Source organism: Melampsora larici-populina (assembly GCF_000204055.1).
Source record: "Melampsora larici-populina 98AG31 unplaced genomic scaffold MELLAscaffold_8, whole genome shotgun sequence".
Taxonomy (NCBI): domain Eukaryota; kingdom Fungi; phylum Basidiomycota; class Pucciniomycetes; order Pucciniales; family Melampsoraceae; genus Melampsora; species Melampsora laricis-populina.
The window spans coordinates 1,850,123-1,869,469 of NW_006768772.1; the positions used below are offsets into that span (position 1 = coordinate 1,850,123).

The following is a 19,347-nucleotide window of genomic DNA, read 5'->3' on the forward strand; positions in this document are numbered from 1 at the left end:
GAGGGTAAGAAACTCTATCACACTCACCTTGCGGGGGTTAACGTCAGCAAAGCTAACAACACCCTTGTCACTGTCCCTAGCTTTCCCCATCTGAGCGCTATGGCAATCCAGGGTGGTTTTCGGGTTGGACAATGCCAGGTCCATGGCAGCAAGGTAAGTTGAGGTATGGTCGTGTTGGTGTGTGGCGGGTTCGTGAGGTGGTGCAAGGTCGATGGCGTCAAGGTGGCTCATTTCACCCTTGGGTCGTAGGATACTGTTCTTCCAGTCGATACGGTGTCCGTTCTTCTTCAACCAAGGCATGCCGAGTATAGCATCGTAAGTGTCTTTGATTTTTGTAACAAGGAATCGGGTCTTGTCCTTATTGTTGTCAATGTATAGGTTGGTGTCGTGGGCGATGGTGCAAGGTGCGCCATCGAAGCCGTACACATCACCGGCTGTCTCAAGGGTTGAGATCGGGATCTGACTGCGTTCGACGAACTTAGTACCTAGTACTTCGTGTGTTGATCCACAGTCAATCAATGCTCGCGCGGGGGTCAATTTGGAGGTAGGGGACGTGGCACAAGGGGACTTTGATAGGGAAATGGAGGTGAAAACACGTGGGTATGAGCCCTGAATTTCATGATTACGAACTGCATCCATCTCTCCTAGTGAGTCTATCCTGCCTAGGCCCGGGGGTGGCACGTCCGTCACTCCCGAGCGTCTCCATTTTTTGACGTGTCGGCTGCTGATGAACTTCCTCTCCCCACCCTATCCCCTTCCAACGCAGCAATCTTTGCCTCCAACTCAGCAATCTTCCCTCTCCCCTTCCCATTCATTCGTCCCTTCCCTTTACACCACTTGACAGCATGACCTGATTTCCCACATTGGAAACACAATCTCTCCCCTACTCGCCTCCTATACTCCTCGTTGGAAATGTCAAATCGGGCCGAAGAGATGTCCATAGCATCCGATGGAGTCGATTGTACTGGGGGGTTGTAGGTGATCAATTCGCCTCTAAGTTCACCATCAATAGCACAAGCAAGGCGCGTGATATCTTCAAGCGGATCAAATTGTTCACGTATCATTGCAACACGGACGTTGGTTCGAAGGCCTTGGCGGTAATGACTGTTCAGGGTGCTCAACTCCCATCCAGTAGCAGGTGCAAGTTGGTTAAACTGAATCGTATAATCGGCCGCTGACTTAGTTTGTTTCAAAGCCCGTAGGGCTTTTTCGGCGCGTTGTTGTCGGTCGGAGTCGAAGAATATGGCTTGGAAGGCCTCAGTGAACTTGATGAAAGTGACAGGGTTATCCGGGTTTGGGTGCAAGGCTCGACAAAGATAAGGCTGCACCCACTGGATCGCATCGCCTCCTAAGTACGAGAGGGCAAACATCACCTTCGTAACGTCATTCGTGAACAAACTGGCATTCACTGCAACATAGAGTCCCACCTGACTTGCAAAGGCTTCTGCTGCAGCCCCTCGAGTACCGGTAAATCGTTCTGGTCAAGCGACTTGGATACGGGTGTCGCCGACGGCAGGTGCATGGTTAGTGGTTGGGGTCAGTTGAGCAGACGGAGGAGCGGTAGTGGTGGTAGCAGCAGCCGGGGGTGCTGCACAAGATGCTTCAGCCTCAGCCCAACGGGCTTTGGCAGCTTGCCAAAGGGCCGTCTCTTCGGTAAGTCGTGTGTTAAGATCGGCCATCTGTCGAACTAGGTTTGCGACTTCCTCTGCGGTTGCCATCAATGCTGAATCAGGCTCTTCAACTAGGACTTCGTGCCACGTGTCGTCTTCTGCCAACGTAAGGTCGTCTTGCGGGAGTCGAAAGGAAGGCGTGATGGTTGATTGTGGAGGGTTGTCTTCTTCTAAAGGTGTCTTTCAATATTCTTAAATGATCTATTCTTTCTTTCTTCTTATAATTTTAGTTTCTTCTTTTCTTTAATGTTCCTGTCTAAAAAATTTCTTCTTGAGTTCTTCTTTCTTTCTTTATTTCGTCTTTCTTGTAATCTTCTTTTCCTCTTGATCTGTCGCAGGTTAGATGTTACAATATGTTATGACCGGGGTTGGTCTCTTGGAGGGGGACAGATAGCGAGAGGAGGGTAATGACTACGTAGTATTGTTATTGTAGCATAGAGAACAATGCGAGTGAAAAGCTCTGCTCTATGGGAGCGCGGCTGGCATGTCTCACATGTCACACATCGTGACAGCTCCATGATCCTATGTAATGGATCATAACAAATGTGTGGAGCTCTGCAATTCACTTGAAAATACGATTCAGCCCCTCAGCACAACTGATGCAATCTACCTGATGCTTGGAAAGACATATTTCAACCTGTATGAACTCTGATCATTGCTGTGGATGGCAGAATATTCCGGGAATATTTTGTCTCTTGTAATCCAGAGATATGTAAAAGTTGTCACTTTTCTACTTGATTTTGATTCTCAACCTTTGTTTCAAACACTTGACATGTTATTGGGTGTTTATGAATTAACAGTCATTTCAGATTGGACTTGAAGGTGAGCAAAGGCAATAGATTCAAAAAGCATGTAGTTGACGCAAGTCTTTGAAGATGCCAGTAGCAATCTCAAAGTCCAAGTTGTTCTGAAACTTGCAATACATTGCAGCCTTGTCTTAAACATATGAAGGAAGTCATAGATATGTTCAGTTTCCACATCACACCATGTCTGTAGCATTTTAGCACATCTGTGTGCACACACAAAAGACCCTTTAAAGATGTCTTCACAACAGGTATGTCTTCCCCTTGTCAATTGAGACATTGACACTAAGTTGACCCCAGCTTCTGACAAAGGATCCTGCAAATACTATCACCAAATGTCCATTCACACAAGGGGATCAACAACAATCTCAGTCTAAATGCAACCAAAAGGCTTTTAACTTTGTCTCAAAACTCTCCGTGTGTGCACCTCAATGTGCTACAAGGGTACTGACATGGTGTCAGTAGCTTCAGTCTGGGGGAGGGCACAGGTTCCGCAACACACGGTATTGCTTCAATGCCAAGAATCATGTTGGCCATACCATCTTTACGCAGGACATGAAGTGTTGTGTTGTCACCAAAATAAGAAGACATGTAATATGAATTCATTATATGTTGGAGTGCAAAACATTATAAAGTTTTTTACTACCTTAAATAAGATTAAACCTCAAAGGTTCCCACTGAAAACCAAAATTACATTTTTTGCTGCGTTTTAAATTTGAACTTTCTCATTTTTTCTCAATGTTCAACATATCACAAAATGGCTGTAAGAGAGAAAATTTTCAAAAACTAAATTAGACTATTGATTGGCCATACTGTAAATATCATGAAAGGCGTGAATCTTAAAATCCCAGTTGGGTACATATTCAAATCAATAAGGATTGAGGATTGGTTTCTTGAAAAAAATTTGATGGATTTTCAATCTCATTATGGCTATTGTTTGGATTCCTTTTGCTATGCACTTCTCTTCTCCATGGACCCCCCTGAAGCACATAACTCCAATACTACTTAGTTCAGCCCCCTGCGCTCAGGGGATCCAAAAACCAAAAAGATGGACACTTGCATGAGCTTTGGTCCATACTCTTATCCACCATCAGGTCTGCTCATGGATACCACATAATTTCCCCTTTTTATTCCACACACCATCAGTTAGATTTGCCAGTCTTTCTATTGTTGATTACTCCTTTTATTATACTTTTGCTTTCCACTGACACCATTTCATGACTTGTGCTCATCTTTTTTTGGTGTTTACCAATGGGATTTCCATGCGGCTTTTATAGACAAGTCTTTGTTACCTCCATCTTCATGAATGTGTCCATTAATGGTACTCAAAGTTGTGTATACTTTGCTGTGCATAGTTTTTTTGTGTTTTTTTAGCAACTACAAACAACTTGGAAAAAGTATGTTTCTTGATTGAAGCTCAAAGATATGTAATTTTAAGCCAAAAACATAGTTTTCCCTGGTTGTGTGAATTTGTGAAAAAAGAAAACAAAACTATGCACAGCAAAGTATACACAACTTTGAGTACCGTAATTGTATGTACAACATCATCAAGAGCTTTTTAACAATAGTTTACAAAGTGTAGTCAATGTGAAGTCCCATTCTGATCCATGCTATTGATTTATTTTCCCCTAGTTTGCTACACAATTGTTATCTTTTGCTGGGTGATATCATTGTTGGCTATTGCAACTTTTTTTATTACACTAACAATACTTGGTCCTTTCTTACATTTGAGCCCCATTTTAGGTTATAAAAGAGCCAATACTATTTCCTACTGAGAATCAATTCCCCTCCCACACCACATAAATGATCTACCACCTCACAGCTCAGTGTGTTTCATCCAAAATTATACACACCTGCTCCTGCTAGCTCACCACATTTCAATCAACTTTATCTAACCAATTTCTTTTTATTCCTTTCAATATACATTATCACTCAACCGTTGGCCCCTGTTAATGCGATTGCATCTCCTTTCCTGCCTTCATATCAACACTTAAGGTATACAAAGTTGAATCTGGCCACGCGGCCAGATTTTTGGCCAGAAAATCCAAATTTACAGCCAAATGAAATCTGACCAAAGATCCAGATGTGTGGCCAGATTCAACTTTGTATCCCCTAACTGTTGTACTTTTGTTTTGTCTGTGGATCTGTGCCAATTCAAAATACTTACATACCTTCCTCCTACCTGTATGTGAATTGTGACTTGCACGTCTTTTGTTTGTCTCTGTAAAGCATCTCACTTTTGATCACCGGTGCTGTTGATTGTGGTACATTGAGTGAATTTGTGAAGCTATACCCCTTGTCCAGCCTTCAAGCTTGACATATTCATCTTTTCCATATTTGATTTTTGGCACAGTTTCCCATTTCTGCATTAAACTCTCTATGGTGCCATGCTTTGATTGAAGTCCTAATGTGCTGTGTCTTTTTACCAGTACTAATCTCAAGTGTCCTGAGTACTCCCAATTTTTATCCTTCATTATGAATCCTTAAATATACATTTCTTTGCATAACACTGCAAAAGCTCCTCTCCATCATTGCCTCTAACATGGGGGCTTCTTTCCCCAAAGGTGTTCAATCATGACACCTTGTGGGCAAATTGTGTCTTGATATGTGTAAGTTTGTAAATCAGCAGTCTTTGGAGACAATACAATTTGAATTTAGGCAATAAACAATTAGGGTGTGGTTTTTACAATTTCAATTGAGGTAGATGTGGAATATATCTTAGAATCACTATAAGACTGTTTTAAGATTATATGTATTAACATTGCTGGTGCAAGTGGTTGTAATAATCTTGGAATTCTGTTCCCTGTACATTATGATACAATATTGAGTTTGTTTTTATTTGGAGTTGAGGATGTCTGAGACTCATACTTGAGTGACTACTAAGGCTTTGGGTGAGTCATAAACAAAATCAACTCTGTGGTGTATTTTGTTGGAGAGTTCAGGTTATTTTGTCTGCAACAGAATTAGGAACTCTAACTTGTGAAGTGAACTGGTGCAGGCATGCCCGCATAGTCTCTAGTACATTCATAAGTGGAAGACCAAATGTTGTACGATCCCCTCTAAAGTGATTTACATAATCATTGAAGTTCTGCAGCGGCGGGGCCAGGGTTTATCCCGAACCCAATGATTACGATTCTTAGGTGTCACTGTGGGGACCTTTCGCCCGGTATGGAATATGGCGAGCATTTGCGCGTCACAGAGGGACCGGTTAACTCTGATGAAATATTGTCATCAAAATCGAACCCACATTTGGCAAGGTCGGTCAGGTTCCAAGGAGACCCTCCGGTGAACGAGCGTGTCTGAATGCTATGGCCTTGCAGACACTTGTAAACAAGTGATGGAGGCAAAACTCTATAGGAACAGGCGGGCAATGTCGCAGTGCAAGACAGTATCCGAATGATATATTTTGGGATATAGGACTGGTTAGGAGGCGTTGAGCTGTTATCGTCAAAAGGTCCAGGGATTGCGATCTTTACCAGCTCGATGGGCCTGGACGAAGTCTGATAACCGTTCACCAGTTCTCATGGAGCACTCGAAACATGGCGGAAAGTTCAGCCGGATCGTCCCTCGTTCATCGGTTGTGATAAAAATTGTGAATTCTTTCCAAGTGTCGTGTTCTACCAGCTGAACCGTGCTGCGTCTACGAGATAATTGCGTTTTGAACTGGAATAGTAGAGGGAGCGTCTTGCAGAATTTGATGGTTTGCATTCAGCCGTCTCTCATATTCAGAAATCGAACATACCTCGCCATCTGTCCTCTACTACCCTCTCCCTTAATCTGCATCGAGGATTGAGCTATAAAGGAAGTCACTATTGACCGTTCTACATCCCTTCTTAGTCATCCTCACCAATCATCACACTGCTCATTCTGCTCATTCACAACTCCTCCCAAACCCCGTTGCTTGACAGACCCATCTTAATCATCCTTACCGGCTCGATCCTATTATCTCATCTTCAAATATCTTTGCTTCGCTCAGCCACTTCACCAGATAATACATCTTTTCCACCATCAAAAATACTTAACATGCGTCTTGCTTTCGTTGCCGCAGGTGCTGTCGTCATTGGTGGTACGTATTTTTTGAAACTTCATTAGAACCACAAGCAAATGTTCTTGAACTGACTCACGTATGTGTTTAGCCACCGTATCTGAAGCACGATCTATTCCTCCAAGTCCTCGTTCACCATCCAAGGTCATGAAGCGTCAAGCGTATCAGAATTCTAACTCAGCTGGTTCTGGGATGCCTGCAAACCAGGCTCACGATGGCGCACCCAACGGTAGCGACGGTCAAATGATGGGAGAAAACAATCAAATGATGGGAGAGAACGGTCAAATGATGGGAGATGGAAGTTCCTCTACTTACCAGGCCCCTGCGCAACGCGACGCTCAACTTCCTGCAGCTCTTGGTGACATCGCCTCACAGGGACCCCTCGCCGAGTATGCCTCCGAATTACAAGATCTCGGTCAACGCCTTCAAGCTCTTGCAACACCCGGCGCCAATGGGAGCCCGGGACTTGCCAATAGCGTTTTCAATGGTCTCGCCTCTACCGGTCCAGCTGGTCAAGATATCGGTAGTACCTTGAGCAAATTAGGTAGTCAGCGGAACGTCTTTGGTTCCGGAGGCATTGTTCCTGGTGCACTTACAACCCTTGGTTCTTACAACAACGGCCCCATGATTGGTGCTGTCCATACTAGCGGTGAAACCGGCCCCCCTGTGACGGGCAACCAAGGCTCGAACGCCAATCCAGCTCTTCTTTATGCTCCAGCCGCTATCCCTCAACCAATTCGAAATCTCCTTCCACCCATCCACAACCCATTAGGTCCAGGTGATGTCAACGTTACTACTGTACCAGCCAAAGAGAAAGGTGGATCTAGCCGTGGATTTCAAACTGGTTTTGGGGGTGATAGCTCGATGATCACGGCTGGTGCTCACGCTCCGAATGGCACAATCATTCCAACTGCAAATGTTGGCGGATCTGATGCTCTTGGAGGTTCAATTTCTGCTAACGAAGGGCCTAAGGGCATCAATATCAATTCGCTCGGTGCAAATGATACCAGTCACACCACATTGAACCCTATGGCCGATGCTGCTTCTTACACTGCCAATCAATGAAGGATTTGTCAACACGTAAGCTAACCTCCTTAAATATCATCAATTGCTATTAACACCCAAAGCATTTCTAATCCTTTTTGCCTGTCTCTCACCCGCACACAGCCATCTTTAACTTACCTCTTAATTCCCTTACTTCAACAGTCTGTGTTCTGTTTGTCCTATAGCCATCTTGTATGATGGTTGCTTAATTACAATTGCACTCCTTATCGGTGTTCTGTCTCACAATTATTTCTGGGAATCATATTGGTCTTTTCTGCTATCTCTCATCATTATCATTTGAAATTAATGCTTAGGGTATTTTTGCGTAACTGCTTTGAATCATGAGAGCCCACTTTCATATAAATCAAAGTCTTGTACAAACAAATATCCGCCAGTATACAGCGAGGTGCTACCCAAGCAAAACACATCGTGTCACACTTTCCTAACAAAGCATTTCACAAAAGAGGAGACCGTATAGACTTTGCTCACTGGAAATGGGTTCTACCTTAATCTTACATCTGCTGTACAAAGGAAAGCAGTCTACCATTTATTATATCTGTATGGCTGAAATATAAGCTCTGAAGGCCCGATATTAGACTCGATTTTGTGTTTCCCTTGTCCCCAGCTCTGATAAACGTGGCATTTATTTTGGTTACTATAAATCAACTAAAAAAGGTACCATTGCCTAGCTTTTCCAAAGTGTTAAACGATATTTGTGTTGTCGTTTCATGACTCGAGTAAGTCACTCTAGGAACTCGTTAGATAAGGACTTAGTGTTAGTGTCTTTGCGCCGTTCATCTAAAATATATCTTTTGGTTCATCATTCTTTGGGTCTTTGTAATGAAGGTATAAAACAATTGTATGTAGTTTACAATAGGGGGTTTCAAGTCAAGATATTTTTGTGAATTTTTTTATGAAACGGACAAGTTTTCAAAATTTTACGGTGTTTTTTTCTGAAAATATATGGTCAACATCATTCGGGACACCTTTTTAGGTGTCCCAAATTTTTGGAATTTACGTGAAATCTTATGGTTTTGGACAACTTGTTGTACTGTAAGATACCGTAAAATTTTTGACTTGAAACCCCCTAATTTTGGATCTCCCAACACAACGGGAAAACTTGTTACAATAGGGGGTTTCAAGGCAGGATATCTTTGTGACAAGTTTTCAAAATTTTACAGTTTTTTTTCTGAAAATATACAGTCAACAGCATTTGGGACACCTAAAAAGGTGTCCCAAATTTTTGGAATTTATGTGAAATTTTGAAATTTTATGGTCTTGGACAACTTGTTGTACTGCAAAATACCGTAAAGTTTTTTGACTTGAAACCCCCTAATGAATTGGCATAAAAAATATTGTCTCATTGCTGTAGCTCATAAGAATTTGGGATGTTAGAAAAAAATCAAATTCATAAAATTTACGCAAACATTTATGAATTTGGGATTTCTTTTTTGCAGTCAAAGCTGAAAATTTTCTTGACCTGAGCACCCCTAATAGGGGGTGTCAGATCCCTTTTTGTGACAAAAAAAGGTTAACAACACAAACCTTTTTACATTTTTGCTGTAAAAATATTTCCATGGTTGTAATATAGGGGGTTTCAAGTTGGGATATTTTGCGTAAACTTTTTACACAACAGACAAGTTTTTAAAATTATACAGTGTATTTTCTCTGCAAATATATGGTTGACAGCATTTGGGAAAAAAAGGTGTCCTGAATTTTTTACATGTAGGATAAATTAAACTAGCTTAACAACAAGCCCGCTATGCCAGGTGATTTTTCTTGGACCCGTCAACCCCTGGCACAGGGGGCTTGCACATTAAATGTCAATTGTTGCATAACTAATAGGCTCCTTTTGGTGGGTGTTTTTTCACTTCACTTTTTCACCACAAGTCACAAGTCCGTTTGTTCCAAAAAAAGAGTCAGATGAGCTCTATTGATTTCTGAAGGAAATGGCCTCTTCAGAATCTTGAGAGTGCTCATGATTGTGTTGATTCATTGAGGCTCCTTATTTTTGGATTTGAAATTTCAAACCCTAAGATTGTTATGTGTACCCTCAGAAAGGCTTGAGAGATGGTCAATTAACTCCCTGTAATGTCTTTGAACAAACTTGTTACTCGTTTCCCAGCTGTATTCTTGTGAGCTGGCACATTTTGATCCCCTTTTTTATGACAGAAGTTATGTACAAGATGCTGAACTCATACCAGCCAGTTTCAGAAATAGGATCAAAGTAATATTGAATGAGTTAGGATGGATTGTATCCAAAAGTGACCCAAATTTCACTTTTGGGGGCTATTGGTCACACCAGAGATGTTGTTCAATGTGCAAGTCCCTTGTGCCTTGGCTTTGGGTTACCATGAGCTTTTGCACAATCAGACTTGGGTTGAGTTAGTAAATTCAACAGTCTTGGACAAGTTGTTGTTAAGGGTTCCCCAACCCCTTCTGTTTCTTCCTCCACACAATCAATGTGTTCCAAGCCTCTATTGCTCCCCTATGCCACAATCACTCTCAGCTCTTGAGGTTTTCTAAGCAGATATACACAGGCAGCAAACCTGGCCAACACTTGGGGCCACATCCATCTCCAACTTTTTGTCCTGCCAAACCTGTACCCCCCTTTCTAAACTCCCATAACTGTTTCAATGGATGTGCTCCTTCACACCTGATGTACTCTTGCAACACATCACTCACCATCTTTTCAATTGCTTTTTCACAGCACGCATCAACCAATAGCTGGTCCTTCAACACACAACTCAATTTAAATTCTCCACTTTTTGATACATCAACATGGCCTCAGCCCACCTACCACCTCAACATCATCTCCCATGCACTCCCAAGACAAATGTAAGGCCCTCAAGAGGATGACATTGCAAGATCTCCAAAGATACACCCAACTCACACGCAAACTAGGAGACAAGTTTTTTAGTAAAGTTGTCATCACCCATGACACTCTGAAGAGCATTGAACATGCTCCAAACACCATATGTGATGGCTATTAAAAAGCACACACCCTTTACAAAAGGAACCACCCCATCAAGCAAAGCCATTCACCTGTAAATTTTGGTTCTATACATGGTTCCACAGTTTGCTGACAACATACATAGCTTTCCTTGTGTCTGTAGGCACTTTCTTCTCACTGCCCTATATCCCTTAACTGGTTTCTCATGCCTGCATTAAATAGGCTCCTGGGTGGGAAAGTGACCTAGGCTGGGAACATGATTGAGAGTAGAATGTGTCATGTAATTATCTTGCACTGTACAACTAAGCCATAAAGCATATGTTACATACATATGTGCAAACATCTGAGTAAATCCTTAGCTATCAGCTACATACAGATCAGCTCAGTTATCTGTTCATCTGGCCATGAAAATCACATGTGATACACGCTGCAATTTTGCTCAAATTTTGACAAGCATCTTGAAAAATTGACTGCATATATCACAATGGCTACTTGGGAAATATTTATGGAGCTGTTCCACAATGGCAGAAGGGGAATCTGGTCCCTAGGACCAACGCCCGGACCTCAGCGCGATGACTACGGTCAGCGGTATGGTACGTTATGGCCCGCGCCGTACTGCTATCAGCCTCTGGACACTACAGTACCTCCGTACCGCAATGCATGGTTAAGGAATCCGGTGATGGTCCTGATTACGATTACGGGCCATCACGTTGCGGTGCCCGCAATGAAACCCGTAGTCACTACGGTTGACTACGGGTTTTGTTAAAAACTTCAATTGGTACAAAGTTCAGACTTTGATGGAGTGGTTAATTGATGTGTAAATTAGCACAAGTTGGTATTAAACGATATGCTCGAGTTGATTTTGAGCGCCTAAAGAGGAAATTTTGAACAAGATTGCAATTTGAGAGAGTTAACAAGTTACTTATTGATTGTGCTCAATACACAAATTGATCAAGTTATTCTACCACGGGTTCAGTTGAGAGCAATCAAGTTTGCTCAAGTTGGATTAAAGATAAACTGGCTCAACTCAGTGAGATGATGGTGAATCATCAAAAAGGGTCTGTTGTCAAAGATACGGTGGTGAAGGATTTGATGATTGAATACTTTTTGGCTTGGTCTTCTGCTGTCACTTTGGTCCGTACTACATCTTTGTTTTACGTCTTTAATGAAAGGACTCACTCACGATTATCGTTCTGTAATTTCTGATTATTGGGTTGTGCAACCCATCCAGGTGTCTTTCTGTCAGGAGAAGAGGCAAGTTGACATCGAGCTAATCGCGATTTGAGTATGGCATGTCCAGAAGCACTTGGACCATTTTATGATGGATTGAAACTACAACCTAGATCGATTTTTATCGATTTTTATTGATTTTTTCAATTTTATCACCGTTTCACCGCAATCAACCGTAATCTGGGGCACAAAAGCCCATTTAGGTACGGTATGGTACGCTCTGCCCGTGCCGTATTGAACTTTGTGCTACGGTACCCACCTGATAACGTTACGAAACGGTAGCCAATGCCAACGGTCTACCGTAACGTAGTCACATATACACCGTAATCCATTGTGTTACGTTGAGATGCAAGTGTGGCTAGGACCCACTTTCCTATCCAAGAACCTCTTTAATAATTCTGGCAGTGTCAACATGATAATATGTTCTTTAAGGATCACATAATTGTTGTTTATTTAACCCCCACAATGGCACTCTGTTTGAAGTTCATAATACTCTGTTTGCTTGCTCAGCTCCCCCAATCTATTGATGTTCCACATTTTGCTCTATTATGTGTCTTTTTATGAGGTCTCACTTGTACCAACTCATCTTCTTGAATAATGTTTTCTGTTTTCCATATTTTCCCCTTGCAAACACTTAGTTCTTTTTCTTTTTTCCATTCCACATATTTCCTTGTGAGAAGTATGCAAATACCAGATATGATTCTCTTGATAATGCAACCTCTCATGAATATTATCTATGCAAAGCAATATGTGCATATAAACCCTTTCTTCTGGTGTATACTTGGTAAGGGCATCACTCAAGAGGATACTGTGCAACTGCCCAAGCTATCTTATTAGGGGGTTTAAAGTTTGTTTGTTTTTTGTGTATTTTTTAAAATTTGGGCAAGTTTTTTGTAAAAAAAATCTGTGTAAAACCAATGTATTCCAATAAACTCACACCACAGGAATTAATTAGTTCAAAACCCGATTGAACTGAATTTTGGTGTCTGGGTTTGAAATTTCCTCGAATCATGAATTTTGTTCACAAATTGTTTGCAATAGGTTTGCCAGTTGCCCTTGAGTGGTACTCTGTTGGCCCCGCATATGTATGTACAGCTACAACATACAACAACCACCCCATTTCCGACCATTGAGCCATCTTTCCTTTGTCATGCATCCTCAGTCTTGATGCTCTGTACATTGATGAATCTGTGGTGACTGTTGTTGAAAGGTGTTGTTGTTGTATGATGTAGCTGTACATACACGGGGCAAGCAGAGTACCACTTGAGGGAAATCGGCAAACCTATTGCAAACGAGTTGTGAACAAAATTCACAATTCGAGGAAATTTCAAACCCGGACACCAAAATTCGGTTCAATCGGGGTTCAAACTAAATAATTCCTGCGGTGTCATTTACATATATTTTACAAAAACTTTCTTGTTGTTGTAGCATAAAAATATGTCAAAAAAGTTAACTTGAAACCACCTATCACCCAAGATTGGATCACCATGTGAAGTGGAGTGTTGACAATGACTTTTACTTACATGGTTAATTATTAGTGCAGGATCACACCAACCCCAACATGGTGACAACAGAGTTTGGACACATGATGCATACTCTAGATGACTCAGTGGATTAACAATTGCTTTTTCCATTCATCAGCTGGATGCATTTTTGTGATAATTATGCTTACCCTAACAGCACTCTCACTCTTCATTCTTGCTGTCATTCCCTATTGGAGTTGATTACATCAGTCACACTTGAACATCTCAACCCTTTCACCAAAACATATGAGTGGAATTTATACAACAACCAGACAAACATATTGAGAAGATTTCGGGATACTGGGTGACTACAGCAGCTTTTAGAAGAAACACTGCCTGCTAGTTTTTCTTTATTTATTTATTTCCAGGTTATACTAAGAATTATTCAGCTAGAATCTACATAAGCGCTGTAGTTGACTTATTCAAGGGTGCAGCAATTGTGAAGGATCACAATCTTGCTTATCTTTCACAATCCTTGCTCTCTTTGTATCCAAAGTTGCAATCAAAGCTCAGCATTGCAATGTACACCCCGGCACAAAGGCACAAATGCATCTCCAGCTTCATTCCAATCCTACCACAGGTCAATGGCCAAAAAAAGGTGGGTATGAGTTTCATTTACTTCAATTATTGGAGATTGGAGTGGTGGAGTGGTGGGCAGGAGTAGGGAGGTGGGGGGAGACTTGAAAGGTGGATTACAATCTATAAAGTTTAGAAAATCATTGACTACAGCTGCTTTATATAGAATCTAGGTCAGTAATTATTAGTGCAACCTTGAAAGAAAATAAAAAAATAAACACAAGCAGGTGGATTGATTTCTCAAAGATACTGTACTTTTGCAAATGCCAGACTTGTCTTATCCTTGAAGGTCTTTGATACTCATTGTCATAGCCTATGTGGCTGTTTCATTCCTGATGGGGGTTGTGATCTACAAAGGGCTGATCAGTGTTGATAAGGCAATATTTGCGGATGAGTATGACCTTGAGATCAAGCTCATCAAAAGTACCAGTGATGAAACTCATAGGAAGTAACCCGTCAGTTTTTTTCAATCTTCTTGGACACAGAATTTGCAAAGACTGTATTCTGCTGTGGCACAGTTGTTTCCAAAGCATCCCTCAACATTCACCTATATATACACTCTTCAAATTCCACATAGATATTCAGATTTGCTATGGTTGGGACACTTTTTCACCCCGGGGCAAAGTTTTAAATATCCTCTCACAGCTACTTCGATTCATATATAGTAATGCTTTTCTTACACCCCAATTGTCTTTGCGCTGGCTGTGTGCTGTGTCCTGAAGTGATTCCATGATGTATGACTGTGATGATTGATGACATGCTTGGTTACGTATACATAGTGCTATCCTTTCCTCTTCTCACTGCTGATTCGTAACCTTCACTTCAAGGTGTGCTCTACCTCTTGGTCACCTCAATCCTTAGGCTTGTTTACAACAAGTCCATCAACAATAGCTTCCCTCTCATCCCTTTCTCTTGTTAAGTATGTGGCGCCACATACTATGCAAATTTTGTTTTTGACACAGAAAATTCCATAATGAGTTAAAGAAAATGACATTTTGAATTATATGTGGCAAAAAAATGTCAGTTTAGGTCATTTTGCCTGTCAAAAAGAAAATTTGAAAGGATGTGGCACCACATACTTGCTTTGAGTAAACTTGAAACCCCCTGAAATCAAAGATGTCCACAAATGGCATTTGTTTAAAGAGAAGATGGAGAAACTCATTCAATCTCCTTTCTGAGGATACAGCAGATATCAGATTTGCTTTCTTGCAAGGTATATACTTCACCTCCACATCCCTTTAAAAGGCGCAGAATCCAAATGAGGGATCATTAGATACTACAGTTGGTTTAGAACTCAGCGGCCACCACGGCTATGTATCGACTTGAGATTTACGCAAATCTGAACTGCAAGATGTCAAGACACATACTGAGTTGGCGCCGACCGTATCAAGGGCAAGAAGACCATCAACGCTTGGCGACGTGTGGCGTACAAAGCATGAAGATTTCAAATAGGTCATTCTTGAGAGATCAGACAAGGAAAAAATGAGAATGAGGATCCGCATGAGAACAATTTTGTATTAAAGACCAAAAAAGTTTTGTTTGAGTAGTAGTCCATTGGAAACGAACAAAATCTGCCGAATTATTGTGTGCTTAAGGGGGAGAAGAATTCAATCAGAGGACAAAAGAAAAGAAAATTGCAATGTTTAAGGATGTACATCTCAAAATAGTAAGAACTTTGAAATTGAGATAGTACAAATGTGTATAAAACTTCAATCCAAGATAGCAAAACCATAAAGAATGAAGAAAAGAGATGCGTTAGGAAAAGGAGCTTTCCAAGGCCCCCAAACAATGATGATTGTTAGCTAGGAGATAATTCAACGTAGACGATAAAGATAGGGACATAAGAGTTGGCGTAATAGTGAGACAAAAAAGACGATGAAGATGCAAGATGATCTATAAAGGTTTTAAAGGCCAATTCCGACCATGTATACTGTGAATAGCATGACTCCAATGCTGAGAGAAACAGGAATGATCAATTGTCCAACTGCCGCAATATAACCGTCGTCAGGTCCGAAACGACCGTTAGCTCGTTCTCCACTCATGACTGGAACGGGTACATTGTTGATACCAGTCGAATCTGGTATTTTCTGTAAAGGAGTCGTAGCTGTGGTGACGTTTGGATGGGTGTTGGGGAGAGTGCCATTGACGGTAGCGTTGGTGGTGGGTGCGTTCGTAGGTAACGAATTTGCACCGCTAACAGTGTTTGTCTGGTTCGTGGCGGTGACTGGAGTGGTTGAGGTGACATTGGGATAAATTATGTTGCGAGTTGTATTTTGTGAAAGTGAGGGAGTTATAAAGATTGATAAGATGATGAACGGTGCCAAAAAGATCGTTGGTGTCAACATGGTAATGAGATTCGTAAAACGCGTCCAGAGGATGTCTGTGTAAAGAAAACGAAAGAACACGGGATCAGCGAATGTCAAGCCTCAACAAGCAAATTGGAACTTGCGTGTCAATGGAAGGGATGATGGCCAACACGGCAAAGGAGGTAAGTCGGTCTCGGAGAACCAATGGGGTCGTCCGGAAGCCAATTGATTATCAGGGTGGATCTTAAAGAATTGGTTCGAAGCTGTTGGATCAGAGAGCGACCGAATGACTAGGTTAAGCTGATGAAATTGTCCGATGTTTGATGTTCGACTTCTTGGTTGAGGTGTGGATCAAATGTCAGAAGGCGAATGAGTCGGTAGCTGAGACATTATCGGGATCGGGTGGGGTTGAGATTCTACCTCGGGGCTTCAGCTGTTCCTTGCATACTCCTTGGAAGCACGTTCTATTTAACTTTAGCCCTTGTTGCAACCTGGCTTTTCCAATAACTATCTGAGCTAGAGCACCAGGTTTTTGGCTTCAGAACGGAGAGTCAGACCATCAACTGCTGAAGCCGCATCAACATGAGACCTTATGGAGTGGAATCTCATCCAAGCAAAAGGGGTTGCAAGGAAAAGGTAAATACAACATCACCGAATCTTTGAAAACGAAACAGGAACCGGCCGACACCGAGGACCCTTACCTCCCCTCCTGGTGTAGGCTGAGTGCCCAGCCTAACTTAATCAACTTCCCTTTCCGAGGAAAAACGAGGAGGTCACGAACGACCCTTAGCGGAGGGCTTCATTGGCGGCTACTCTCGGCTACGGTAAACAAACTTCCTTTCTACATACGTCATCCAGTTATCCACATGGGTATATCTGCTGATAATGACCGGATGAAGATGAAATGTCCTTCTTCAAGTCTAGAATAAAACCATTTGGTATTCAAGTTTTAATTTCAAAACCTCAGATCCGGATCGTTTATCGCTTTCTGTCTTCTGTCAAAGTCAAGCAACAGAAAGAAAACAATGACAAACTCGAGAAAACCAACCAAGCAACTTAACCAAACCCCAAACCAAGCGATTGAAACTCAGAAAGATCTACTTGAACAACTTCCTGATGAAATCCTTCTTCAGATCATCCAATACGTTTACGATGCCCGGACCAAGACAAGATCGGAGAAACTTATCAGCAGATGGACAAGCAGATACACACCCTTGTATCAGAAGATCTAGAACCTCTACATCTTTATGAACATAAGTCTGAAGCTCCGATCATAAGTAACTTTCATTTATTTTCCACTGTCAATCGTAGAATCCATCTTCTCTGTCGGCCTTTTATATGGAAGGTAAGTTGGCTTTGGTTCATTGTTGCATGAAAGACCGATCCCTGATATATACTGATCTTTATGTGTCGTATTTCAGTTCCTTGCAATGCCTCGTGCAATTTCTCGTCCAGCTTCTTTTTGGAATCAGGAGATTTTACCAAAATATGCATGTTATGTCAAAGAATTTCATGCCATGTTGGAAAGTGAATGGATTCAAGAACCACTGGATCCTCTTTCTCTGCGGGATGCCTGGGACAAAGATCAACATTACTTTACCTTCCAGTCGTGCGATTCAAACAAATTCAAGCTTGTCAAGTGGATCAAGGCCCAGGGCTGTGCCCCATGGTACAAGCGCTTTAAGATAGGTCCGTCAGTTGAACACATCCATCTCAACGACGATAATATCGAGTCCCGGGTTTTACGCAGTCTCCTTAGAGTCAAAATGGACATTGTGCTACGCGAACGACATGGTCTCCCTCGCAAAGACCTTTTCGGAATGCTTCCTCAATGTAACAACCTTACGATGCTCTCTCTTGAATTATCGCATCATTGGAATTCTATTGTATCAGAGATGTTGATCAACAATCTGAGTGGCAATTTGACTGCATTGCTTTCCAATCTTGGACAACTTCAACATCTCAAGTATCAAGGTCCTTTCTTTGGATTCGTAGCTGCAGAGTCTATCATTGAGCCTATCAGACATCTTCCACTCCTCGAATCACTCGAGCTCGCGAATGTATCAGTTACCGACTGGGAACGCACCGATGGCCTTGCTAGGTCTCTTTCGAATCTCAAAAACTTGAAGCACCTTGCTCTAATGCACGTGGATGTGATAGACGACTCTTGGGGGCGTGATCATAAAGCTCCTCCCCAGTTAACCAAACTTGTGATCCGTCACTATCCCAATCCTTGGTCATTGAATCTGCCATCTTGCATCAGCTCTTGGGCTCCTCACATAACTGATCTCGAGCTCAAATTTGATCAACACGAATACCCTGAACCAAACGAAATCTTACCTAACTTTGATCCAGAAATTCATCAGTTTTCTCTACCGGCTTTGAGACATTTGACCATTTACCGTCATTCCGCATGCGAGACTTTTCACTGCTTCAAAGATTGCCCAAATCTCATTCATCTCATAGTTCGTAATCCTTCAAAAGACGGACTGTCTGAATTTTCAAACTTTATCATTTGTGATGTATTTCCTAAGCTCAAGGAAATCGTAATGCCCGTGAAATGTCTAGATTCACCACCTGACCCGAGATTGGATCTTAAATTGAATCGATTGGAAGATTTTTGCAAGTTTAAAGGTATTGACTTCAAGATTGCTGAGGGTTTCATACGACGACCGCTTTCTATCCCGAAGATCAATGGTTGAGATCAGATCAGATTGAATCGATGGTGTCTGTGGCGTACGACTCGCGTTGAACATCACCTGAACACCATTCCTGTCTTTAAATGTTACCTTTATGTCATACTTGTTACTTATCTTCACAATGTCTCATGAATCAATGTGCTGGCCTTTTGATTTTCTCCACTATGTGTTTGTTTAGGAACTTTTTCATCTTGTACGCGGCTAGTTCTTTATTAAATAGATTTGTAAATCATCCAAAACCTTGTCCTTCTGATTTAAATGTTTTCCAAACTCTTGTAATGTCAAACCAAGTTATAAAATAGTTGGGGATCTTGGAACGCCAAACACAAGATCTGTTCCAAGAGTAGACTCATTACGATTAGTCTTCATCATTATTGTTATCTCTGTTATGTATCAATCGGTATAATCACATTTATTACCAGCCTAAAGTAATGCAGAAAAATATAGACCTTTTCCTTCATTGTCATCTTTGGTCAGTATCTGTGAAGAGTTGTGAAG

At 41.7% G+C, this 19,347-nt stretch overlaps 3 protein-coding genes across 3 annotated transcripts; 2 read left to right on the forward strand and 1 right to left on the reverse strand.

The window, feature by feature from the left end:
- Positions 1-6,496: 6,496 nt before the first annotated feature.
- On the forward strand, positions 6,497-7,583 carry MELLADRAFT_104228 (uncharacterized protein; the record flags this gene model as incomplete). The annotated part of the gene is made up of 2 exons (XM_007407164.1): positions 6,497-6,539; positions 6,610-7,583. The coding sequence occupies 2 exons, from the start codon at positions 6,497-6,499 to the stop codon at positions 7,581-7,583; spliced, it is 1,017 nt and encodes a 338-aa protein (XP_007407226.1).
- Positions 7,584-15,243: 7,660 nt separating this feature from the next.
- Positions 15,244-16,488, reverse strand: MELLADRAFT_77151 (uncharacterized protein; the record flags this gene model as incomplete). The annotated part of the gene is made up of 2 exons (XM_007407188.1): positions 15,244-16,224; positions 16,294-16,488. One exon carries the CDS (start codon positions 16,187-16,189, stop codon positions 15,749-15,751), a length of 441 nt encoding a protein of 146 aa, XP_007407250.1.
- Positions 16,489-16,983: 495 nt separating this feature from the next.
- Positions 16,984-19,314, forward strand: MELLADRAFT_77152 (uncharacterized protein; the record flags this gene model as incomplete). Its single annotated transcript, XM_007407165.1, has 2 exons — positions 16,984-17,495; positions 17,572-19,314. The coding sequence occupies 2 exons, from the start codon at positions 17,343-17,345 to the stop codon at positions 18,850-18,852; spliced, it is 1,434 nt and encodes a 477-aa protein (XP_007407227.1).
- Positions 19,315-19,347: the final 33 nt, after the last annotated feature.